This window comes from Rutilus rutilus (assembly GCF_951802725.1).
Source record: "Rutilus rutilus genome assembly, chromosome: 23".
NCBI classification, from domain to species: Eukaryota; Metazoa; Chordata; class Actinopteri; order Cypriniformes; family Leuciscidae; genus Rutilus; species Rutilus rutilus.
Window position 1 is genome coordinate 387,501 of NC_140233.1, and position 27,500 is coordinate 415,000.

Sequence of the window (27,500 nt, forward strand, 5' to 3'; positions counted from 1 at the left end):
TCAACAACCGCCTCCTCTGGGCTCAAGACAGGTTTCTTCCGCTGAGAGCAGTTGATGTTCCAGGGGACCTGAACATCACAGTGGACTTTCTGTCAAGACAGAAGCTCAAGTCAGGGGAGTGGATGTTGCACCGCCAAACAGTAGCTCAAATTTGGAGCATGTTCGGCGAGGCGGAGGTGGACCTCTTTGTGTGGCAGAGCTCGACACAGTGTCCCGTGTTTATCCCTGTCTCATCCGATGCCTCTGGGGATAGATGCCTTCACTTATCCGTGGCTGGATTTGAGACTGTATGCATTCCATCCGGTCAAGCTAATCCCTGCAGTCCTTTGCAGAGTGAGGGAGTGTGGAGTCCGCCTCCTTCTGGTAGCCCCATTCTGGTCATCCCAGACATGGTTCTTGGAACTGAGCTCCCTGGTGGAGGGGTCCCCTTGGCAGATTCCTATCAGGAGAGATCTGTTGTCTCAGCTCCAGGGCAGGATTTGGCATCCTCGACCCGAGATATGCAGGCTGTGGGTGTGGCCAATCAGAGACAATCGCTAGCGATCTGGTCTTCCGGGCTAAGGTTCGGGAGACCTTTGATAACGCTTGTGCACCTTCTACTAGACGGCTGTATTTTTCTAAGTGGAAGGTCTTTGAGTCTTGGTGTTCGGCTCATGCAGTGGACCCTGTCAGCTGCCCGGTCCGTTCAGTGCTGGAATTCATGCAGGATAAGTTTGTGGCTGGAGCGGCTGCAACAACCTTGAGAGTTTATGTCGCGGCTATTGCCGCCCATCGAGAGTCAGACAAGGTCCCCCATCTGTTCTCTTTGTTTATGCGTGGAGTTAGACGTTTGAGGCCTGCACGTCCTATTAGTGTCCCCACCTGGGATTTATTGGTTGTTTTGGAGGGGCTATTAGAGCCTCCCTTTGAACCCTTGGAGTCAGCTCCAGACCGGATTCTGGCTCTCAAGGTGGCACTTTTGTTGGCATCGGCCTCTCTCAAGCGTGTGGGGGATCTGCAGGCTCTTTCTCTGAGTGAGCCTTGCATGGAGTTTGCCTCAGGTCTTGTGAAGGTGTTTCTACGACTCAGATCTAGTTATGTCCCCAAAGTTTTGTCCACGTCATTCCGCTCTCAAGTGGTTGTGCTTCACTCTTTCTGTCCCCCTTCTTTTTCCTCTGCTGAGGAGGAGAAGCATAATTTACTTTGCCCTGTTCGGGCTTTAAAGTCATATGTGGACTGCTCCCGCCAGTGGCGCAAGTCGTCTCAGTTGTTTGTATGCTTTGGGGCCGGCCGCAGAGGACTCGCCGCCTCTAAGCACAGGATCTCTCACTGGGTGAGAGACGCAATTTCTTTGGCTTATGAGGTGCGGAAGCTTCCTTCACCTCTGGGCATTAAAACTCACTCTACTAGGAGTATCGCGTCTTCCCAAGCTCTTTTTAGGGGAAGAGTGACTTGACATGAATCACTTTATCTTCCTTTGTAAGATATTTGTGTGGCGGCAGGTTGGTCCTCTCCGCACTATTTTATCAGGTTTTATAACTTGGATTTAGATGGGGCTCCTGGTTCCCGGGTTCTTTCCGTATGAACTGGTCGCTTAGGTCCTAGTTGAGTTTGGTCTGGCTCAAAAATAAAAATAAAAGTTAATGGAGAGTTCATTGTTGGGCCAGATCCGGCAGCGTTTAGCTTGGCATGTGTGGTATATCGTTCCCATTGCGTCATTGCTACGCAGCGTTGAGTGAACCTGTGAAAGGCAAGGCAAGGCAAGTCTATTTATATAGCACAGTTCATACACTATAGCAATTCAAAGTGCTTTACAGAAAGGAATTAAAATAATTACAAAATAAAAGCACGGAAAATTAAAACCATTATAAAAGAAATTAAAAGAGATATATGGTACAGTTCTAAAATGAATTAAAAGAGTAAAAAAATGATACATAGATAAACTTCTCATCTGGCAAAACACCAGTGTATCATATTTCTCCCAGAAACTCCCAGTTTGACTCTGAGATTTTTTCGTGGTGATTACACTGTGTTTGTGGTGTTCTTTTGGCGCGCCTAAGAAATCTATTGGGTGTCTCCGATGGACCCGATTTTTCCCTAAAATCGGACGGGAGGAGCTCTAGGACTGACTCACGGGTAACCTCGGGTTCACTGCCCCATCAGTCCACACCCCAAAAACCCATTTGTTCAGAAGCTCTAGGAATGGAATCGATCCAGTCCGCACCCCACAGAACCTTGAGTTTAGTTACACATCAAACTCACCACTCCACCACAGACCCAGGTCATCAGCATGGCTTCATCTCTCAAGTTCCCCAAGTAATTTATGTTTGTCTCTTACCCAATTCTCAGTGCCATTTGAGTTCAGTTTCGAATCAAAAGGAGGAAAAAGAGAATGCTCAGGTTATTTGCGTAACCCATGTTCTCTGAATAGGGAACGAGACGCTGCGTTTGCTGCCAAGCTCCTCTCGCTGGAAGATCTGAGGAGCTGATGGCACGTTCACTGTATAAGAGTGAGTGACATAGCGCCGCTAAGGGTGCTCCCATTGCGTCATCGCTACGCAGCGTCGAGTGAACCCGTGAACGAGAACATGGGTTATGCAAGTAACCCGAGACGTTTTCAAACTGAGGTCCAAAAACTGTGTAAAAAATAGATAAATAAATTTAAATAAATGTAAATAACAAAATAAACAAATATTTACAGTTATAAATAAAAATATGTTTAAATAAACATTAAAAATAAATAAACAGATAAATTGACAGTAATAAAAACAAAAAATTGGGAAAAATATAAATACTTTTAAATAAATTGATGCTTAATTTTTCTTCTTGACATGAATCACTGTAAATGTTTCCTCGTTTCTGAGGTGATGGACAGACGTCATCATCAGACGCTGGTCATTTCTCCTAAATCATCTGTCACAGAGGTCACACAGAGGTCACACAGAGTGCAGTGGTGCATGATGGGAAGCCCTGAACAGAACATTCCAGAGCTCCGTTTCTGGCTGAACTTAAGGAGCCTCACACTCTCTTACTGAAGATAAAGACGAGAACAACGACCCCACCAACACACACACACACACACACACCAAACAGACCGTCTTTGTCTGGTACGTCCCCCTCTTCAGAGATCCCCCACACACTCATACACACACACACACACACACACACACACACACACACACACACACACACACATCACCATATCTGCCACCATAACTTTTTCGGCCGATACGAAAATTTGTCCGATATATTAAAGCCGATCCTGTATTATTTCCTCCAGCTGAGACTCTTCAGATGTTCAACATGATGGTTTTGAATTGCTTAAAATATGATTGGAATCACTTCAAAAAAGAAAAATACAGTAAAATGCAACATGAGCATCACAAGTTTGTCATATGGGCTATATAAAGTTATAATGAGAACATTATTATAATTGTGTGCTTGAGACGTGGCTTTTAATGGTGAGACTTTTTTTTTGTTGTAATCAAGCAATAAAAATGTGGATTTCGATTTATCGGCCAATATATCGGTTATCGGCTTTCAGATATAACGAATCATCGGTATCGGATAATCGGACACATTTTTCATATCGGTGCATCACTGTGACCATTTATTGATTGTTCGTTAAGTATCTGTGTGATATGTTATAATGCCAACACTGACCGGCGGCCTGTAGATTATTCTCATAACATAAACAGGAAATACATCACCTGATCTAACAGACACCGACCAATCAGGAGGACCGAAGAGCTCTCATAGCAACCAAAACTCATTCTTAAATATTAATGTACCAACCACACTATTAAAGATGCCCAAAAGAAATATTATAATTACATGCAAATCAGAACCAGACACTTTGAAGCAGAAATGATGTAAAACAGGAATAATGAAGTGAACATCATCAAGCATTAATCAGGATCATCCAGAGAATTTGAACACACACACACACACACACACACACACACACATTTATAAACACAATCTTTAAATGATCATATTTACTGAGAGTTTGAGCTCTGGTGAATGCCGTCATGATTATATAATATCTGTGTGTCTGTGTTTGGCTCTACACTGACAGCTCAGTTTCACATTATCTCGAATCTGTGCAGGTATTTTTAGACTCTAACACTCACACCGTCCAGGAGAGGAAGAGTCTACTTGAAAGCCGGTTGAAAGGAGTGAGGAAAGTAGGGCAGGCGAACACAGATCAGCTCCTGACTCTCAGAGATGAGGATTATATTAATATGACACAAGATTCTTCAGAGGAATGACATCACAACTCCACAGGCCCCTGTGTGTGTGTATGTGTGTGTGTGTGTGTTATTGTCATCTTCATGCAGAATACCCAGCATGCCTCAGCAGCCCACGGTGGCATTCACGTCCCACGACACGCTTCTTTCCCATGAGCATCATACGCTGCCGTCCGTCACACACACACACACACACACACACACACACACACACACACACACGTGTCTGTGGCCTTGTGTAATGCAGCCCATCTGCCGGTTATGGATCGCTGGGAAGCTGAAATGAGCTCATAATGAAACACATCGGCTCTGCCAACTGTGAACACACTCTCCAGTCCCACACTGTCCCAAACGCTGTCCCAAACACTGTCCCAAACCCTGTCCCAAACGCTGTCCCAAACGCAGTCCCAAACGCAGTCCCAAACGCAGTCCCAAACGCTGTCCCAAACGCAGTCCCAAACGCTGTCCCAAACGCTGTCCCAAACGCAGTCCCAAACGCTGCATCCCAAACGCAGTCCCAAACGCAGTCCCAAACGCTGTCCCAAACGCTGTCCCAAACGCTGTCCCAAACACTGTCCCAAACGCAGTCCCAAACGCTGTCCCAAACGCTGTCCCAAACGCTGTCCCAAACGCAGTCCCAAACGCTGTCCCAAACGCTGTCCCAAACGCAGTCCCAAACGCAGTCCCAAACGCAGTCCCAAACGCAGTCCCAAACGCTGTCCCAAACGCTGTCCCAAACGCTGTCCCAAACGCAGTCCCAAACGCTGTCCCAAACGCTGTCCCAAACGCAGTCCCAAACGCTGCATCCCAAACGCTGTCCCAAACGCAGTCCCAAACGCTGTCCCAAACGCTGTCCCAAACGCTGTCCCAAACGCAGTCCCAAACGCAGTCCCAAACACTGTCCCAAACACTGTCCCAAACGCAGTCCCAAACGCTGTCCCAAACGCTGTCCCAAACACAGTCCCAAACACAGTCCCAAACACTGTCCCACTGTCCCAAACGCTGTCCCAAACGCTGTCCCAAACACTGTCCCACTGTCCCAAACACTGTCCCAAACGCTGTCCCAAACGCAGTCCCAAACGCAGTCCCAAACGCTGTCCCAAACACTGTCCCAAACACAGTCCCAAATGACGTTGTCCCAAACACTGTCCCAAACGCAGTCCAAACACTGTCCCAAACGACGCGGTCCCAAACACTGTCCCAAATGACGCTGTCCCAAACGCTGTCCCAAACACTGTCCCACACACTGTCCCACACACTGTCCCAAACACTGTCCCAAACACAGTCCCAAATGACGTTGTCCCAAACACTGTCCCAAACGCAGTCCAAACACTGTCCCAAACGACGCGGTCCCAAACACTGTCCCAAATGACGCTGTCCCAAACGCTGTCCCAAACACTGTCCCAAACAACGCTGTCCCAAATACTGTCCCACACACTGTCCCACACACTGTCCCACACACCCTCAGTGAGACTGAGTCTCTCGCCCTGACGGTTGAGCTGCTATTGAAAGGCTCCGACGCGGCAGACAATGACCCAGCACACTCATTAGCATTGTATTAATTGGGGGATGTGACCCAGTAATGGAATGCTGTGTGTGTGTCTGTCTGTGTGTGAGTGTGTGTGTGTAGGGATCCCCAAAAGTTAGCTAAACATGACCCCATTTGGAAATGGCCTTGTTAAAAAACTTATATAGGCCTGTGTGTGTGTGATATATATATATATATATATATATATATATATATATATATATATATATATATATAGACATACACACACACATTTACACAGTATGTGTGTGTATATATATTATACATACATACATACACACACACACATATATATATATATGCTATATATAGGTAGCTTTTTTCTAAAACTTGTTTTACTAATCAGAATAGAAGACAACTATTCATATGACAAAGCTACTAAAAAAAAGTTACTATACATATATAATCTCAAAAAATTTCTGAGATAATCAATATATATATATAGATTATCTCAGAAAATGTTATGATTTTTCATATGAATAGTTTTCTTCTATTCTGATTACTTGATTACTTGAAGTTACTAAATTACTTCAACCTGAGGGAACGTTTTAGTTTAAGCTTATGAAAAACCATCGCTCTAATCCTGGACCCGGCCCTAATTTAAATAACACCTTTGGCTTTCAAATTAAATCTGGAAAAAAAAAGTCTGTCATTAAATGCAAATAATCGGATATAATCTGATTCAAAGCGCGCGCTCCCGCGCCGCACCTGCTCGCGTCACCTGAACACAACATCACAACTACTACAACATCATCACATTACACAACACAACACTAAACAACACAACATTATAGAGTATTACAGACATTTTATTTCATTACAGACTTGTCTCTGTTTGACACTTAATACATTAACAAATGAGACAAAATAGGAGAGAAGTATCGCCTGAAACCGTCACATCTGCAGTACAAGAGAGGATATTACCTCATAAAATAACATATCTCACATAATTTACCTCACAATCATGTGAAAAACGAGAATCGAGCGATTATAAACCGTTTATAGCGATTGACAGCTGCGCGTTTCTCCGCGCAAAACTCATGAATCACGCGATTAAACCTAAATATATTATAAGAAACATCAGCTACTGACCTAATGAAACCCGCTCGGTCCTGGTCCTGGTCCTGGTCTTAGTCCTGATTCTGGTCCTGGTTCTGATTCTGCTCCTGGTTCTGGTCCGGTCTGCGGTACTGTGACTGTTTCTGTCCTGCGCTGCGACTGACTGGACTCTCCGCGCGCGCTCTCTTCTCCAGTAATGCCCGCGGATCTCGGTCGCGCGCAGAGCTCTCTCGTCTCGGGAGCGCGCAGTGCTCCACCAGCCTGAGCTGACGAGCTTGTTTTGAGGGTTTGAGGTTTCTCACTGGATGCGCGGTGGGACGAGGCAAAACATGACTGGAGATTTCCCAGAATTCAATTTAAAATCACCCAGGCGTCCCGTCTGAGAACAGAGCCGTGAACACTCCATCAGATACAGATGAAGGTCTGCTGTTCACGCGTTCACTGAGCCGAGTCTCTTCTGCAACAGATGAATGAACCACAAGAGAGATGAAAAGAAGCAGAATATACAGGGTCTGCATAAACAAACAGAATTTACACACACATAAAGGTTCTTTATGGGCATCAGTGAGTCCATGAATAATCTTTCCATTGCACAAAAGGCTCTTTATAGTGGAATACAGTTCTTTAGATTATTAAGATGTTTACATTCACATTATCATTGAGCAGATGCTTTTATGCAAATTAGGAGAACAATAGAAGCAATCAAACCAACAACAGAGCAACAATATATAAGTGCCATGATCAGTCCCACTTAGTCCAGCACAGCACACGTAGCAAGGTGTGTTTTTATTAAATAGATAAATAGATAGAGTAGAACAGTGGCTGTTTAACTGATCATCAATCACAACTCCAAGGTTCCTGGCTGACCTTGATGAAGTTATGAATGATGAACCCAGCTGAACGGAGAAGTTGTGATGAAGTGTTGGGTTGGCCGGGACCAGCAGTTCTGTCTTTAGTTGAAGTGAAGTTTAGTTGAAATGTCTGTCAGTCAGGCTGAGATGCGAGCAGCTCCTGTCGGATCATACGGCGGGAATGAGAGGTAGAGTAAAAAAACATGTTTCTGAATGACAGATCTAATGATGACATGTAGATGGAGAAGAGAAGCGGTCCCAGCACTGAGCCCTGAGGCACTCCAGTAGCTAGATGATAACAGTGATGGGATAAACCATGTTTCTGAATGACAGATCCTAGTGATGTCATGTAGATGGAGAAGAGAAGCGGTCCCAGCACTGAGCCCTGAGGCACTCCAGTAGCTAGATGATAACAGTGATGGGAAAAACATGTTTCTGAATGACAGATCCTAGTGATAACATGTAGATGGAGAAGAGAAGCGGTCCCAGCACTGAGCCCTGAGGCACTCCAGTAGCTAGATGATAACAGTGATGGGAAAAACCATGTTTCTGAATGACAGATCCTAGTGATAACATGTAGATGGAGAAGAGAAGCGGTCCCAGCACTGAGCCCTGAGGCACTCCAGTAGCTAGATGATAACAGTGATGGGATAAACCATGTTTCTGAATGACAGATCTAGTGATGACATGTAGATGGAGAAGAGAAGTGGTCCCAGCACTGAGCCCTGAGGCACTCCAGTAGCTAGATGATAACAGTGATGGGATAAACCATGTTTCTGAATGACAGATCTAGTGATGACATGTAGATGGAGAAGAGAAGCGGTCCCAGCACTGAGCCCTGAGGCACTCCAGTAGCTAGATGATAACAGTGATGGGAAAAACATGTTTCTGAATGACAGATCCTAGTGATAACATGTAGATGGAGAAGAGAAGCGGTCCCAGCACTGAGCCCTGAGGCACTCCAGTAGCTAGATGATAACAGTGATGGGAAAAACCATGTTTCTGAATGACAGATCCTAGTGATGACATGTAGATGGAGAAGAGAAGCGGTCCCAGCACTGAGCCCTGAGGCACTCCAGTAGCTAGATGATAACAGTGATGGGAGAAACCATGTTTCTGAATGACAGATCCTAGTGATGTCATGTAGATGGAGAAGAGAAGTGGTCCCAGCACTGAGCCATGAGGCACTCCAGTAGCTAGATGATAACAGTGATGGGAAAAACATGTTTCTGAATGACAGATCTAGTGATGACGTAGATGGAGAAGAGAAGCGGTCCCAGCACTGAGCCCTGAGGCACTCCAGTAGCTAGATGATAACAGTGATGGGAGAAACCATGTTTCTGAATGACAGATCCTAGTGATGTCATGTAGATGGAGAAGAGAAGCGGTCCCAGCACTGAGCCATGAGGCACTCCAGTAGCTAGATGATAACAGTGATGGGAAAAACATGTTTCTGAATGACAGATCTAGTGATGACGTAGATGGAGAAGAGAAGCGGTCCCAGCACTGAGCCCTGAGGCACTCCAGTAGCTAGATGATAACAGTGATGGGAGAAACCATGTTTCTGAATGACAGATCCTAGTGATGTCATGTAGATGGAGAAGAGAAGCGGTCCCAGCACTGAGCCCTGAGGCACTCCAGTAGCTAGATGATAACAGTGATGGGATAAACCATGTTTCTGAATGACAGATCCTAGTGATGTCATGTAGATGGAGAAGAGAAGTGGTCCCAGCACTGAGCCCTGAGGCACTCCAGTAGCTAGATGATAACAGTGATGGGATAAACCATGTTTCTGAATGACAGATCCTAGTGATGACATGTAGATGGAGAAGAGAAGCGGTCCCAGCACTGAGCCCTGAGGCACTCCAGTAGCTAGATGATAACAGTGATGGGATAAACCATGTTTCTGAATGACAGATCTAGTGATGACGTAGATGGAGAAGAGAAGCGGTCCCAGCACTGAGCCCTGAGGCACTCCAGTAGCTAGATGATAACAGTGATGGGAGAAACCATGTTTCTGAATGACAGATCCTAGTGATGTCATGTAGATGGAGAAGAGAAGCGGTCCCAGCACTGAGCCCTGAGGCACTCCAGTAGCTAGATGATAACAGTGATGGGATAAACCATGTTTCTGAATGACAGATCCTAGTGATGACATGTAGATGGAGAAGAGAAGCGGTCCCAGCACTGAGCCCTGAGGCACTCCAGTAGCTAGATGATAACAGTGATGGGATAAACCATGTTTCTGAATGACAGATCCTAGTGATGACATGTAGATGGAGAAGAGAAGCGGTCCCAGCACTGAGCCCTGAGGCACTCCAGTAGCTAGATGATAACAGTGATGGGATAAACCATGTTTCTGAATGACAGATCCTAGTGATGACATGTAGATGGAGAAGAGAAGCGGTCCCAGCACTGAGCCCTGAGGCACTCCAGTAGCTAGATGATAACAGTGATGGGAAAAACCATGTTTCTGAATGACAGATCCTAGTGATGACATGTAGATGGAGAAGAGAAGCGGTCCCAGCACTGAGCCCTGAGGCACACCAGTAGCTAGATGATAACAGTGATGGGATAAACCATGTTTCTGAATGACAGATCCTAGTGATGTCATGTAGATGGAGAAGAGAAGTGGTCCCAGCACTGAGCCCTGAGGCACTCCAGTAGCTAGATGATAACAGTGATGGGATAAACCATGTTTCTGAATGACAGATCCTAGTGATGACATGTAGATGGAGAAGAGAAGCGGTCCCAGCACTGAGCCCTGAGGCACTCCAGTAGCTAGATGATAACAGTGATGGGAAAAACATGTTTCTGAATGACAGATCTAGTGATGACGTAGATGGAGAAGAGAAGCGGTCCCAGCACTGAGCCCTGAGGGACTCCAGTAGCTAGATGATAACAGTGATGGGATAAACCATGTTTCTGAATGACAGATCCTAGTGATGACATGTAGATGGAGAAGAGAAGCGGTCCCAGCACTGAGCCCTGAGGCACTCCAGTAGCTAGATGATAACAGTGATGGGAGAAACCATGTTTCTGAATGACAGATCCTAGTGATGTCATGTAGATGGAGAAGAGAAGCGGTCCCAGCACTGAGCCCTGAGGCACTCCAGTAGCTAGATGATAACAGTGATGGGAAAAACATGTTTCTGAATGACAGATCTAGTGATGACGTAGATGGAGAAGAGAAGCGGTCCCAGCACTGAGCCCTGAGGGACTCCAGTAGCTAGATGATAACAGTGATGGGATAAACCATGTTTCTGAATGACAGATCCTAGTGATGACATGTAGATGGAGAAGAGAAGCGGTCCCAGCACTGAGCCCTGAGGCACTCCAGTAGCTAGATGATAACAGTGATGGGAGAAACCATGTTTCTGAATGACAGATCCTAGTGATGTCATGTAGATGGAGAAGAGAAGCGGTCCCAGCACTGAGCCCTGAGGCACTCCAGTAGCTAGATGATAACAGTGATGGGATAAACCATGTTTCTGAATGACAGACACTAGTGATGACATGTAGATGGAGAAGAGAAGTGGTCCCAGCACTGAGCCCTGAGGCACTCCAGTAGCTAGATGATAACAGTGATGGGAGAAACCATGTTTCTGAATGACAGATCCTAGTGATGTCATGTAGATGGAGAAGAGAAGCGGTCCCAGCACTGAGCCCTGAGGCACTCCAGTAGCTAGATGATAACAGTGATGGGATAAACCATGTTTCTGAATGACAGATCCTAGTGATGACATGTAGATGTAGAAGAGAAGCGGTCCCAGCACTGAGCCCTGAGGCACTCCAGTAGCTAGATGATAACAGTGATGGGAGAAACCATGTTTCTGAATGACAGATCCTAGTGATGTCATGTAGATGGAGAAGAGAAGCGGTCCCAGCACTGAGCCCTGAGGCACTCCAGTAGCTAGATGATAACAGTGATGGGATAAACCATGTTTCTGAATGACAGATCCTAGTGATGACATGTAGATGGAGAAGAGAAGCGGTCCCAGCACTGAGCCCTGAGGCACTCCAGTAGCTAGATGATAACAGTGATGGGATAAACCATGTTTCTGAATGACAGATCCTAGTGATGACATGTAGATGGAGAAGAGAAGCGGTCCCAACACTGAGCCCTGAGGCACTCCAGTAGCTAGATGATGGTCTTAGACACCTCACCCCTCCATGACACCCTGATGGACCTGCTGAGAGGGAAGACCTGAACCATAAAAATAGTTCTTCTAATAGTTCTTCTTTGGGGAACCAAAATAGTTATTTGGCATCATTGTGAAATATTATACATTAAAAAAAATCATAACTTCTCATTTACCTGCAATGTGCGATTGTTCAGAGAACAGCAGGTTTAGATGAAGATCATCACAACATCATCATCATCATTCCTTGTTTTTTCTATCGACCACAGACTGATATAAATCCAGATAAAACTCAAGAATCAGATCACAGGAAACCAGAGAGAGAGAGAAAACGAGACTATAGAGCAAGATATATCAAATCGTCACACTCTCTCTCTCTCTCTCTCTCACACACACACACACACATACACACACACACACACACACACACACACACACACACACAAAATCTATCAGCTAATGGACGTTTGTGGTGCTGGAAGCTGATTGGTAAATCCAGTGTCTAACAAACATTCTGTTGTTCATCAGATAATGTGAAACATTCTCCCCAACATCCTTCATCATCAGTCGCATTTCACATCAATACGGCAAATTAAGATAATTCACAATATCGAACGAGTCTGTGAGCTTGTGATGTATGTGTCGAATCCTGAGCGATTGATATTCTGACGACGATTTATCTTAATGTTTTATGAAGAACAATCAGCCTCACTGACCACCAGCAATCACATCAGTGTGTGTCTGAATGAGTGTGTGTAAGAGTGTGTCTGTATGAGTGAGTGTATGTGAGTGTGTGTGTGTTAATGAGTGTGTGTGAGAGAGTGTCTGTGTGTGCGTGAGTGTATGTATGTGAGTGTGTATCTGTGGAGTGTGAGCATGTGTGTTAGAGAGTCTGTTTGTGTGTTTAAGTGTTTGTTTTAGTCAGTGTGTGTGTGTTTAAGTGTGTTTGTTTAAGTGAGTTTGTTTAAGTGTGTGTGTGTGTTTAAGTGAGTGTGTGTTTAAGAGTGTGTGTGTGTGTGTGTTAGGGTCCTTCACTTCACTCTGAATGTTTTTTGCATTGATGCATTTCCTCTGAAAGAAACAATCAATCATGACATTCATTCTGCATTAAATACAAACTACATTATATTTCCTGAATTAAACTAAAACATAAAAAAACCATTTCAGCTAGTTGCCACATTTATCATTTTCATGTAATAACTAATGTATTAAAGTAAATAACTTTTTTTTTTATTAATAAAAACTATTAAGATATTTAAAAAAAAACTAGTAAATGACAAAAGCTCTGCTGACTCATCCTGACACTCTTCATCAGCGAACACACGTCCCAGATCCTGAGGAATGAAGAGGAGGATGTTCAAGCAGACGACACACACACACACACACACACACACACACACACACACAGTAATGTAGTTCATTAGACGAATAAACACATGAGACTGATGAAAGATGATGGTTTATTACACTGCAGTATCAGGATCAGGAGTAATCACAGCAGCTCTTCATCAGTCTCAGCTTCAGTCTCAGTGTGTTCTGGATCCGGGCCTTTACTGACATCACTCACACACACACATTCAGTGCGCTTCTCCAGGAACTCAACAACTGTGACGTCGAGCGAGCGTAACACAGGACAAACACACACACACACACACACACACACACACGAGAAATATGAGCTTCAGACGCTCTCTCTGTGAATGTGTGTGAAGAATGACAGTGCAGTAAATCATCTATCTGTGCTGTGAACCAGTGCGTTTATGACTGATAATAACTTAAATAATTACAGTTTGCAGGATCAAGCAGAACACACTGGTTTAGCTCAGCTTAAATAACTGGAAGTGAAGCCTCGACATACTCAAGAAACAAACCAAAACAAGTGGAGAGAATCAGAACAACAGTGTTTCAAAGTGCACACAATTCCAGAAATGAGATCAATAACAGAGGTCAGAGGTCAGCTTTAAATTCTTCAAGTGCTTCTGATTGTCAGTCTGTAGTGTTCGATCTGTGTGTGTGTGTGTGTGTGTGTGTTGTATAGATATGAGCTGCCTGTAGAAATGAATAAACGCTGTATAAATGGTTAAAGTGTGTTAGAGTTGATCTGTCATCAGTCTTCATGATGATTCTAGTGGCCTGAGGGACTTTACTCATCATCAGTGATATGGCGCTTTTCCACTGCATGGTACGGCTCGGTTCGGTACGGTTCGGCTCGGCGCTGTACGGTTCGGCTCGCTTCGCTTTTCCACTGCGTGGTACGACTCGGTTCGGTACGGTTCGGCTCGGCGCTGTACGGTTCGGCTCGCTTCGCTTTTCCACTGCATGGTACGGCTCGGTTCGGTACGGTTCGGCTCGGCGCTGTACGGTTCGGCTCGCTTCGCTTTTCCACTGCGTGGTACGACTCGGCTCGGTACGGCTCGGCTCGCTTTAGCTCGTTTGCTTTTCCACTGCAGTTAGTACCGCTTCGAAGTGGGTGGGACTGATCGTTATAGTTGCCGTCTTTACTGCCATGACATCATCATATTAAATGCGAATTTTTCATTCCGTGTTCCCCCATCCACTCCTCGGCAAGTGTTGGCTTTTGTTTTGTCTACTGGCTATTTAAATCTAGCGGGTTTAGTGTCGTAAATACAATGACGCTGGTAGAGATGATTCTGTCTGACCAATCAGTGATCTGCAGTGTTTCACGTCACATTTTAGTATCGGTACGGTACGCCGTGGAACCTCAACAGAGGTGGTACCATTTAAAGCGAGCCGTACCGTACCGTACCATGCAGTGGAAAAGCGCCATTAGATCAGATCACATCTGGACTCAAACTCTCGTTACACACCTAAAGTCAGCTTTATTTCCACTGCATCAAATATGAAACTGTCATTATTCAGCTCATCTGATTTACACTGATAGTGTCAGTTCCGTCAAATCAATAATACTGAATATTAAGTGTCTATTAAACAGTTCTGAATTTAACTGAACTGAATCAACATTGAACTGAACTGAATCAACATTGAACTGAACTGAATCAACATTGAACTGAATCAACACTGAACTGAATCAACATTGAACTGAATCAACATTGAACTGAATCAACACTGAACTGAATCAACACTGAACTGAATTGATCTAAATTATGACTCTATTGTGTTCTGTAGAGCTGCTTCACAGCTGAATTAGTCTCATATTTGATGCAGTTTTCATCATCGCTTCTGTTATTCTCCAGTTTATCTCTGTGAAGCTGCTGTGAAACGACCTGTACTGTATGAAGCCTGTAGAAATAAAGCTGACGACTTGTTCTTTTCTTCTGCACAATATCAATCTTTTTGGCATTTTGCATGTGAATTTAATGTGAAGTGTGTTTCAGTAAATCATCATGGTTTCCCTTCATCAGATTCCCCTTCCCATCAGTGATGTGTGTGTGTGTGTGTGTGTGTGTCCTATAGCCCGTACAGGAGCGCTGTGAGTCTCAGTCGGTCCCTCAGTCTCTGCACGGGTGTCTTCTCTCGGGTCAGCTCGTGTGTGTGTGTGTGTGTGTGTGTGTGTGTCCTATAGCCCGTACAGGAGCGCTGTGAGTCTCAGTCGGTCCCTCAGTCTCTGCACGGGTGTCTTCTCTCGGGTCAGCTCGTGTGTGTGTGTGTGTGTGTGGGTGTGTGTCCTATAGCCCGTACAGGAGCGCTGTGAGCCTCAGTCGGTCCCTCAGTCTCTGCACGGGTGTCTTCTCTCGGGTCAGCTCGTGTGTGTGTGTCTCCTATAGCCCATACAGGAGCGCTGTGAGTCTCAGTCGGTCCCTCAGTCTCTGCACGGGTGTCTTCTCTCGGGTCAGCTCGCTCACGGCTCGCCTCAGCTTCTCCTGGTTCCTCTCCAGATACTCCTGCGCCTCGCTCTGCATCTGAGACAGCTTCTCGCTCCGGCTCTCGTCCAGAGACACGTCCTCGCTCAGGAACGGGTTCAGGCGGAAGTACGTGTTCGGCGGGAGCAGAGCGTCCAGCATAGTGTGCACTTCTGAGGGAGGGAGAGGAAGAGAGAGAGAGATTCACTAAAGGATGGATCTGATTCGGTTCATCCACACTCTGCTTTATGCTGCTCTTTACACATGTGCCGTGATAAATTGCAATATTGCATTAAACATTTAGTGAATAAAGCACCATTTCCATCTTGTGTTCAAGGGAACAAAATCATCATTTCATGGGAATCTGCTGGCTCGTATATCAGTAATAAAAATGTTTCTTCCCACTCGATAAATGACTTTTCATATTAGATACAATAATTATTTGTCTCAATTATGTGCATTTTAAGATTTTATGCACGTGTGCGAATTTTAAAAGAAAAGTATTATATAAATATATTTAAAAGTGTTTCCACCAAAGTTTCTGCACGTCTCATCAGATAAAAGAGACGGGGCTGAGCTGAGTGCGTGAGTTATTATATGCGCATGTGTGATCAGATGCACTGGGAGGAAGGGAGTTAATCTGGGAGTTATTAATAACCTGTGTGATCGTGTTTAATCTCGAGCGCTGCTGTATGAACACTACAGTACTGCGAGACTCAGCAGAGAGAGCTATGGGTTATGTGCATCAGAGTGACAGCTGTCAATCATCTGACATGTCATGTGACAACCTATAGAGGTTATGCATTGCCGTCACTTTCCCGCGGGAACACACTCCCTCAGCCGGACTGGCAGAAGAGCTGCTGAGTGACTGGAGTTAATAGGAGAAACTGAGAAAACGCCAGTAAAACACCCGATTATCAGTTTAAACTAAAGGTAGGACTCGATATAGTGTTCCTTACACCTTCCCAAAGATCCAGTGATCCGTGGATATTGACGTGCAGCAGGAATCTTGTTTCCTGACATTTATATGAGCCTGATTTCGAGGCCTGTGAACGCTTTATATAAATATAGGTCTGCATCCAGGTGATCACTTATATCTATGTTATATATATCATCCAGCCCTAAAACTTGTATCGTTTTTTTGTTAGTGTTTATATAAAAACACATGCTTAATAAGCTGACAACGCACCTGACCGTGTAACGCGGAAACCTGTTTTCTTTTATCGGAGTAAGGTCATAAACGGCTTCACCATAAACCGTCCACACAGGAAGTGTTCTACCTCTTACACTGATTTCATGAGGCATGTAAACGCATTAACCTCTTTCGTGACCCAGAAAATGAGTAACAGTGGAGTAACCTTCGGTGTGTGTAGTTATGGGTCAGATTAGTGGATGAGTAACCCTCGTGCTGGTGTAGTTATGGGTCAGATTAGTGGATGAGTAACAGTGGAGTAACCTTCAGTGTTGGTGTAGTTATGGGTCAGATTAGTGGATGAGTAACAGTGGAGTAACCTTCGGTGTGTGTGAAGTTATGGGTCAGATTAGTGGATGAGTAACAGTGGTGTAACCCTCGGTGTGTGTGTGTGTAGTTATGGGTCAGATTAGTGGATGAGTAACAGTGGTGTAACCCTCGTGTTGGTGTAGTTATGGGTCAGATTAGTGGATGAGTAACAGTGGTGTAACCCTCGTGTTGGTGTAGTTATGGGTCAGATTAGTGGATGAATAACAGTGGAGTAACCCTCGGTGTGTGTAGTTATAGGTCAGATTAGTGGATGAGTAAGAGTGGAGTAACCCTAGGTGTGTGTGAAGTTATGGGTCAGATTAGTGGATGAGTAACAGTGGAGTAACCCTCGTGTTGGTGTAGTTATGGGTCAGATTAGTGGATGAGTAACAGTGGAGTAACCCTCAGTGTGTGTGTGTGTAGTTATGGGTCAAATTAGTGGATGAGTAACAGTGGAGTAACCTTCCGTGTGTGTGTAGTTATGGGTCAGATTAGTGGATGAGTAACAGTGGAGTAACCCTCGTGCTGGTGTAGTTATGGGTCAGATTAGTGGATGAGTAACAGTGGAGTAACCCTCGGTGTGTGTGTAGTTATGGGTCAGATTAGTGGATGAGTAACAGTGGAGTAACCTTCGGTGTTGGTGTAGTTATGGGTCAGATTAGTGGACGAGTAACAGTGGAGTAACCCTCGGTGTGTGTGTGTGTGTAGTTATGGGTCAGATTAGTGGATGAGTAACAGTGGAGTAACCCTCAGTGTGTGTGTGTGTAGTTATGGGTCAAATTAGTGGATGAGTAACAGTGGAGTAACCTTCCGTGTGTGTGTAGTTATGGGTCAGATTAGTGGATGAGTAACAGTGGAGTAACCTTCGGTGTGTGTGTGTGTAGTTATGGGTCAGATTAGTGGATGAGTAACAGTGGAGTAACCTTCGGTGTGTGTGTGTGTAGTTATGGGTCAGATTAGTGGATGAGTAACAGTGGAGTAACCCTCGGTGTGTGTGTGTGTGTGTGTAGTTATGGGTCAGATTAGTGAATGAGTAACAGTGGAGTAACCTTCGGTGTTTGTGTGTGTGTAGTTATGGGTCAGATTAGTGAATGAGTAACAGTGGAGTAACCTTCGGTGTTTGTGTGTGTGTAGTTATGGGTCAGATTAGTGAATGAGTAACAGTGGAGTAACCTTCGGTGTGTGTGTGTGTAGTTATGGGTCAGATTAGTGGATGAGTAACAGTGGAGTAACCTTCGGTGTTTGTGTGTGTGTAGTTATGGGTCAGATTAGTGGATGAGTAACAGTGGAGTAACCTTCGGTGTGTGTGTGTGTGTAGTTATGGGTCAGATTAGTGGATGAGTAACAGTGGAGTAACCTTCGGTGTGTGTGTGTGTAGTTATGGGTCAGATTAGTGGATGAGTAACAGTGGAATAACCTTCGGTGTTTGTGTGTGTGTAGTTATGGGTCAGATTAGTGGATGAGTAACAGTAGAGTAACCCTTGGTGTGTGTGTGTGTAGTTATGGGTCAGATTAGTGGATGAGTAACAGTGGAATAACCTTCGGTGTTTGTGTGTGTGTAGTTATGGGTCAGATTAGTGGATGAGTAACAGTGGAGTAACCTTCGGTGTGTGTGTGTGTAGTTATGGGTCAGATTAGTGGATGAGTAACAGTGGAGTAACCTTCGGTGTGTGTGTGTGTAGTTATGGGTCAGATTAGTGGATGAGTAACAGTGGAGTAACCCTCAGTGTTGGTGTAGTTATGGGTCAGATTAGTGAATGAGTAACAGTGGAGTAACCCTCAGTGTTGGTGTAGTTATGGGTCAGATTAGTGGATGAGTAACAGCGGAGTAACCCTCGGTGTGTGTGTGTGTAGTTATGGGTCAGATTAGTGGATGAGTAACAGCGGAGTAACCCTAGTGCTGGTGTAGTTATGGGTCAGATTAGTGGATGAGTAACAGTGGAGTAACCTTCGGTGTGTGTGTGTGTGTGTAGTTATGGGTCAGATTAGTGGATGAGTAACAGTGGAGTAACCTTCGGTGTGTGTGTGTGTAGTTATGGGTCAGATTAGTGGATGAGTAACAGTGGAGTAACCCTCAGTGTTGGTGTAGTTATGGGTCAGATTAGTGGATGAGTAACAGTGGAGTAACCTTCGGTGTTTGTGGCGCTGCTGATGACGTTGTTGAGCTTGGTCTTCAGGCTGGTGAAGGAGACGCTGTTGCTGCCGGCGCTCTCGAAGCGACCGGTTCCCAGAGACACCACACACTGCAGCGGGACGTCCGGCCACAGACACTGACACTCGTGGATGGCCAGAGCCGTGGGGTTGTTGACCAGCATCCCACCGTCCTGCAGACACACAACACTGTCAAACATCCGCTTTCTGGATCACTTTCATTAACCAGGTAACACTTTACAATAAGTTTCATTAGTGCACATTAGTTAATGCACTGTGACCCCGAATGCACAAACAATGAACAGCTGTATTTGTATTAACTAACATTAACAAAGATGAATAGATACTGTAAAAAAATACTCATTCCTCATTGTTAGCTCTAATGAACCTTGTAAAGTGTTACCATTAACCCTATAAAGATACTGTATCATATTATTGTTAGTAATATTTCAGCTGAACTGAAGCAGGTTTACTTGATTATCATACATCAATGACATTATGATATCATACATTATCATATAAATCACGAGTATTAAAAATGATCAGGAAGGTTTATTTGTTCATCTCTCAATCATTATATTGCATTGCATTATACGTTTTAAAACTACAGAGCTTTGATCATAAACTAAGCATTTAAATATAATCTTACTAAGACATTATTATTTATACGCATTTTATGTAAGTATCTGCTATAGTGTTCTAAATATCTCATTGATTTACATTACAATTACAATTTACCATTACTTCACTTGTCAGGCTTTACAGGATTAATAATGATTCAAACTTTGTATTTTAAAGAATATTAATTTTAACAGTAAACCTCTGTTGTGCAGCACTGTGTTTGTCAAAAAATAAAAGGAATAGTTACATTTTCATTTGATTACATTTAAAGGATTATTAAATTGTTAATGTTTTATGACTTTGTTTGATTACCACCATTTTTGATAATACATTTCCAGAATACATTTATAATGTAATATAATTAAATCCAGAAAAATTAAAACAGACAAAACAGGATTTCCGAAAGGCTTATTCTGAAAGATTATTGTAATTTTTTAAATAAATAATCAAATGCTTAACTCCTATTCATTAGACATGCTTTTTGATTATTAAAATTCAATTAAGGAATCCAGAACATTTTTAACAGGAATTAAATTAAACATGGGAAAAAAATTAAACATATTTCTGTATTTATTATTCTGCACATATTCTGTACTTTTGACTGTAGAAACTGCAGTATTTTAACTCTTTACACTGAAAAGTGCAGATCGCAGCAATCTTTTTTACCCACAATGCCCTGCTCTGAGTCACAGTGCTCAGTTCAGTGTGACATCATCAGTTAGACAGCTGTCAATCACAGTAATTACGAATCACATCATATCCTCTTCATAAACGATTAGATCCTAGATCTTCCTAAATCACAGCAGAAACTCTTGACTCCATTCAAATGACTGTTCGTTTCTGCTGATGTAATCAAGACCGTGTGGGCGGGGAAATGAATATTAGCCAATGATATCACAGCGCAACATTCACAATCCAATCAAATCCTGAAAAAATGTACTGAGTTTGAGTGTTTGAAGTCCGTTTTCTTGTTTTATATCCCATCGCTCTCAGTCTCTATAGTTATATTCATATAACACTTCTGAGGTTCACAGCGATCAACACAGTAAAAGTCAAAAGTGTTCGGCAGGTCAAAGGTCACGCTAATGTCACTCTCTCTTAAACGGCAACATCAAGCAGCCAAACACGGCAGGGTCAAAGGTCAAAGAGGTCGAGAGATATTGAGGGCCATTCTGATAAATAAAACACATTTGACTTCATTTAATCTCAACATGAACTTCCTCGAAACATCTGACCGTGACTTCATTCATCAAGACTAAGAGTAGCCGAACGACTGATCTCAGTTTCTCTCTGCTTCTCTGACCAAGGACAGATCATTCTTTATTCATTAAGTGTGTGTGTGTGTGTGTCAGGGTTCAGCAAACAGAGAGGATTTCAGGATCTGTGTGTTTATATCAGACACACACTGAAAACATGACGCTCTTCTGTGTTTCTGTCTCTTTTTCCAGCACAAAACATCTAAACATTCTTACATCAAGACACATTTACTGGAGAAGAAGCAGAATGACTGAAGATATGAAGACTTGCTTACAGAATAATGTCTCAATTCAGTCTCTCTTCTCTTTCTCTCACATTCTTCATCAGCACAACTCGCAGCTCATTTGAAGCCTGTGACTGCAGAGGTCAGAGGTCATGGAGGAGTAATTGGATAATGAGGCGTAATGACCTCTCCTGACCCGTCGAGTCACACTGACACTCTGTCAACCACAAACTCACTTCATTATGATGCATGTGTTCAGAAAACAGGCCTAATATCTTCAGTCATGGTTCTTCTCAAGTAACTGTCTCTTGATTTAAAGCTTTTTTGGGTTCAAAATGATCCATAATAAATTTTTGAGCAAGTCCATACCCAGAACTCTCTGCTGGCCTGAGCTCGATTCAAAACGGTAGGCTTGTAATAATGTTTTTAATTCCAGTGGTACTGGTGGATTTCCACGGTGAATCCAATTGCAGATTTCGAACAGAGATGGAAGAGCTGCGGACTGCAGCTTTAAGAACGTTTAGATATTTGTGCTGGAGAACGAGACAGAAACACACACAGGGCTCTATCTCACACCCAGTGCAATAGACTTTGTACATCGACGCATGTTTCATTCCTATTTCTCACCCGACGCACAGCGGACTTTTCCCTCCACAGACGCACGTCGGTAAATTAAGGAATGAGCTTGCGCTCCCGGGGGCGGTTCGGGGAAAAGAGGAGGCGTGTTCCGGCGCAAACGTTCCCTGGTGCTATTTTGCAGTTTCAGAAAACAATTCCTCCACAGACCAGGAGAAACCTCGTCTAAAGTCAGTGGCGCGTTATTCAGAGGCTATTTTAAGGGCGCATGCTTGGCCATAATGTAGCGTGTGCACAACACACACACACACTTAGCTTCTCTCATCTACACACAGAAGCAGCAGTTCTTAGGCTACATTACTACAAGGAAAAATATTCCACATGAGGGAAATTGTTGTGTCCATGAAGATGTGAATAGGCATAAATCTAGCTTACACATTTACCCAAATTATCATACGCCTGTTTAACCGAAGCTAATCTGTGTGTGTTTCTCCATCCCCAATGTCACTTCTCTGTGTTTTACGGCCCTGACGAGAACGTCGGTCTCCTCGGCTGTGATCCGCTCCTGGCGCGCGTCTGGCAAATCCGCCGTTATAATAGCAATCCGCCATGGAACAAGCACTCCTGCTCTATGTGAGATGACGCTCTGATTGGTTTATTTCACGTTATGCCCAAACCACACCTATGAGTAATGAAGCGTCTTCACACCAACACATTCTAGATTTGCGTCGAGATCCGCCCACAAAGTGACTTGTGTTTCGCGCTTGATACTTGCGTTTCAGATCGTTAAAATATGGCCCCAACATGTTTTATTTACTGTGGGTTAGTTCACTTTCTCACACACATCTGAGGCTCTTCAAGCGATGCGGTTAATCGCCAGTTACTTCTTTAATTGCTCCTCGTAAAGACGCAGCTCAAACGCACAGATGTGAGGATCTCAAACGCTCATCTGAGAATCACACACACGCGGACAGAAGACTCACTCATGCACTTCAGATCTAAAGATGCAATTAGACACTAAACGGGTTTTTCAGAGAAGCTTCTGTGTGCTTTAGGGAAACTGATGCTTCAGCAAACACACACACACACACACACACACACACACACACACTGACTCATCTGAGACTGATTCACAGGAAACCGTGAGAATGAAGCACTGAACGAACACAAAAGCTGTTGTGCTGCAGTCTGTGTCACACACACACACACTCACACACACACACACACACACACACACACACACACACTCACACACACACTCACTCGACGCCTGCCTACCCATAATTCCCTCTGACACGAGTAGAGACTGAAGGAGTCACAGCAGTCATGTGATCAGAGGAGGAAAACATGGTTTTTACATATTCAATATGCAATATACACACACTCACACACTAATCTATATAGTGCTGTATATCCGAGTGAAACACTTCTGGAATGAGCACATGTGGGCGGGGCTTGATTGTGTCTGTGGGGAATTGATTGGATGGTTGTGGTTTGCTATTGGCTGATCTCATGTGAGTGACAGGTTATAGCTCCGCCCTCATCATCAGAGAACAGAAGAGATGCTGCAAGAGGAAGTTATTGTGAAGGGATGTGAGTGAAGTGTCTCACCTGGTGCAGGTCTTGTCCCAGAGCGAACTCCTGGAAGTATCCCGGAGCAGCAGAAGACGCCCGGATCGCCTCCCAGAGCCTGTGCCGGCAGCCACCACGGTAATGAGAGCGAACCCCGACCGGCAGCGTGTAGTTCCTGAAGACATAGGCCTTCACTGGGGGACCGTGGTTCACTACTGTACTCACAGCTGCCACCTGGTCACACACACACACACACACTTCACTGGGGGACCGTGGTTCACTACTGTACTCACAGCTGCCACCTGATCACACACACACACACACACACGCACACGGTAATGAGACCTAACCCCGACCGGGAGTGTGTAGTTCCTGAAGACATAGGCCTTCACTGGGGGACCGTGGTTCACTACTGTACTCACAGCTGCCACCTGGTCACACACACACACACACACACACACACACACACACACGCACACGGTAATGAGACCTAACCCCGACCGGGAGTGTGTAGTTCCTGAAGACATAGGCCTTCACTGGGGGACCGTGGTTCACTACTGTACTCACAGCTGCCACCTGGTCACACACACACACACACACACACACACACACACACACACACACACACACACACACACGCACACGGTAATGAGACCTAACCCCGACCGGGAGTGTGTAGTTCCTGAAGACATAGGCCTTCACTGGGGGACCGTGGTTCACTACTGTACTCACAGCTACCACCTGATCACACACACACACACACACACACACACACACACACACGGTAATGAGACCTAACCCCGACCGGCAGCGTGTAGTTCCTGAAGACATAGGCCTTCACTGGGGGACCGTGGTTCACTACTGTACTCACAGCTGCCACCTGACCACACACACACACACACTTCACTGGGGGACCGTGGTTCACTACTGTACTCACAGCTGCCACCTGATCACACACACACACACACTTCACTGGGGGACCGTGGTTCACTACTGTACTCACAGCTGCCACCTGATCACACACACTTCACTGGGGGACCGTGGTTCACTACTGTACTCACAGCTGCCACCTGATCACACACACACACACACACTTCACTGGGGGACCGTGGTTCACTACTGTACTCACAGCTGCCACCTGATCACACACACACACACACACTTCACTGGGGGACCGTGGTTCACTACTGTACTCACAGCTGCCACCTGATCACACACACACACACACACTTCACTGGGGGACCGTGGTTCACTACTGTACTCACAGCTGCCACCTGATCACACACACACACACACTTCACTGGGGGACCGTGGTTCACTACTGTACTCACAGCTGCCACCTGATCACACACACACACACACTTCACTGGGGGACCGTGGTTCACTACTGTACTCACAGCTGCCACCTGGTGGAGGAGCATCAAACTGCTGATCTCACACTCACACCTTCACTGCTATTCTCTACACTTTCCCTCAGACTCTTTATGTCAAAATTCTGACTTAGTATTTCAACTTCTGATATAATTTAGTGTCATAAATTTGACTTTATATTTAATTTAATTCAATTTTATTTTATTTTATTTTTGTAATTTTAATTTTAATTTTATTTATATTTTTAATTATGAGATGAAAAATTCATAATTTCAACTTTAATTTCTACTTTTTATAATCACAAATAAAAAATGTCCATCTCATAATTGACTTAGTATGTCATAATTTCACCTTATGACAATTATATTTAGAAGTCAAAATTATGAGTCAAAAATTTTTTTTTCATGTCATAAGTTACTAAATTAAGATTTAGTATGTCATAATTTCGACGACTTAAGTCATAATTGATAAAAAGTAAAAATTATCATTTAGATTTTTTGTCATAATTTCAACTTGTTAAATTCAGAATTTAGTATGTCACAATTTTGACTGTGTTGATATAAAAAGTCCCAAATTATTAGGGCTGTAGTCAACCAAAGAAATGCTTAGTCGACCAAAGTCCTGTCCTGCACAACGATTAGTAAAAAAAAAAAAAAAGACGTGATGTTTTGCATTTTGATTGAACATTTATTAAACAATTGTCATAGAGCATTCATAAAACAACAACGAAAAAACGTTTTTTTTATTTTTTATTTTTTTTATTATTGACACCTGGGACCCCACCGACTACCTTAAAAGTATTGCTTAAGTTAACAGACTCTGTGCGTTTTATATCACTAGTGCAAATGCGACACTGCACTCCCTTGTGAAGTCGATTGGATGAACGGTTCTCAAAATAATCAAAATGCAAACGGACAGACAGACACAGAGATTACTACCTATATTCCTTACTAAGCGCGAAGCAGCAGTGCAGCCACAGGTGCGGTTCCCGAGTGTTCTACGTGGTGCGCTAAACTGTGGCGCTGTTACAAAATAGCCTAAATTAAAGCATTTAAAGTTGGGGATAAAACATAGGCTAATTATATTTAGAATACAGTAATATGTAACTGCTTATAAAAGGAATAAATATCAAGGAGTAAATCAATGAAAATTTCTTTATTGGTAAAAAATAAATAAAAATAAATAAAAAATTATGCGACTGGTCGACCAATGAGAATATCAGTCGACCAAGACGGCATCGACCGATTAGTCGACTAAACGACTAAAGATGACAGCCCTACAAATTATGACGCATAATTTCAAAAAAATTTAATCTCATAATTATGACTTAATTAATAATAATTCGTTACATTTATATAGCGCTTTTTCTGAGACCTCAAAGCGCTTTACATAGATGGGGGAATCTCCTCAACCACCACCAATGTGCAGCATCCACTTGGATGATGCGACGGCAGCCATATTGCGCCAGAATGCCCACCACACACCAGCTTACTGGTGGAGAGGAGACAGTGATGAAGCCAATCAGTATCAGTACTTAGGATGTCATCATTCTGATTTAGTTTGTCATAGTTTCAAATTTTGTCTTTTTCATTCAGATTTCCCAAAGCATGTTTTATTGTTATTTTCCTGCGCCGCAGCTCTGCACACACACACACACACACACACACACACACAGAATCAGAGCTGCAGGATCTTGAGCCGTACCTTGGGACAGTCGGGGTTCCTGGCGGTGTGGATCAGCAGATCCGAGCCGATCTTCTCCCTGTGCAGAGGCAGAACTCTGAGCAACACACTCGGACTGGGACATTATTAGAGGTTCTGAGACTCACTTGAGGACTTTCTCCCAGATCTGGCTGTCGTAGAAGGCGTGACTCCAGCTCATCTTCACGGTTCCCACGATCACGTTCTGCTTGAAGACGTCAGAGCTCAGCGTCCGGTAGAGTTCCTCACACTCCTCCAGCGGCAGCTGAAGCACACCCAGCATGAAGCCTAATATCGCACCTGAACACACACACACACACACACACACACACACACACACACACACATTTGTCCCAAATATATGGTTAAGTAGGTACAAACACACACTCACTCACTCACACCGACTCACTCACTCACTCACTCACTCACTCACTCACACAACGACTCACTCACTCACTCACTCACACACACACACACACACACACACACACACACACACACACACACACACACACACACACACACGACTCACTCACTCACACTGACTTACTCACACACACACTCACTCAGTCACTCACTCACACACACACCGACTCATTCACTCACTCACTCACACACACACACCGACTCACTCACTCACACTGACTTACTCACACACACACTCACAGGGACGGACTGGGGCTAAAAAACAGCCCTGGACTTTCTCCCAAATAGGCCCATCATCCGGCCATTCGCCTCTAGCCGTGTGGGACAGACATTAGCCAGGATGTCCTGATACTATGCCACAATACTGTAGCCTATCAGACAGGTATTCACAGCAAGTAACATCTCAAAACCAATGATGATAATTGGGGTTGTGTTTATTAATGAAGCCTC

The 27,500-nt window shown here is 44.2% G+C and overlaps 2 protein-coding genes across 17 annotated transcripts in view; both read right to left on the bottom strand.

Moving 5' to 3' along the window:
• nrcamb (neuronal cell adhesion molecule b) overlaps positions 1–7,039 on the bottom strand; it is a 67,352-nt gene extending 60,313 nt beyond the window's left edge. For 11 of the 12 annotated variants that reach the window (XM_084396701.1, XM_084396695.1, XM_084396697.1 and 8 more), the window contains exon 1: positions 6,871–7,039. The gene's annotated coding sequence lies outside the window, so the exon portion shown is untranslated. The remainder of the gene's footprint in view (positions 1–6,870) is intronic. The other variant, XM_084396694.1, reaches the window with a different exon arrangement.
• A 6,238-nt stretch (positions 7,040–13,277) lies between these two features.
• Positions 13,278–27,500, bottom strand: part of LOC311283160 (calcium-independent phospholipase A2-gamma) — a 23,074-nt gene continuing 8,851 nt past the window's right edge. For 2 of the 5 annotated variants that reach the window (XM_084397406.1, XM_084397405.1), the window contains exons 7-12: positions 26,753–26,924; positions 26,628–26,685; positions 23,592–23,786; positions 19,281–19,476; positions 15,584–15,824; positions 13,278–13,435 (exon numbers count right to left, since the gene is read on the bottom strand). In XM_084397406.1, coding sequence (XP_084253532.1) covers positions 13,429–13,435; positions 15,584–15,824; positions 19,281–19,476; positions 23,592–23,786; positions 26,628–26,685; positions 26,753–26,924 — 869 coding nt within the window. In that variant the 3' untranslated portion in view covers positions 13,278–13,428. Of the gene's footprint in view, positions 15,825–19,280; positions 19,477–23,591; positions 23,787–26,627; positions 26,686–26,752; positions 26,925–27,500 lie in introns of all 5 variants that reach the window. The other 3 variants (XM_084397403.1, XM_084397402.1, XM_084397404.1) reach the window with 2 other exon arrangements.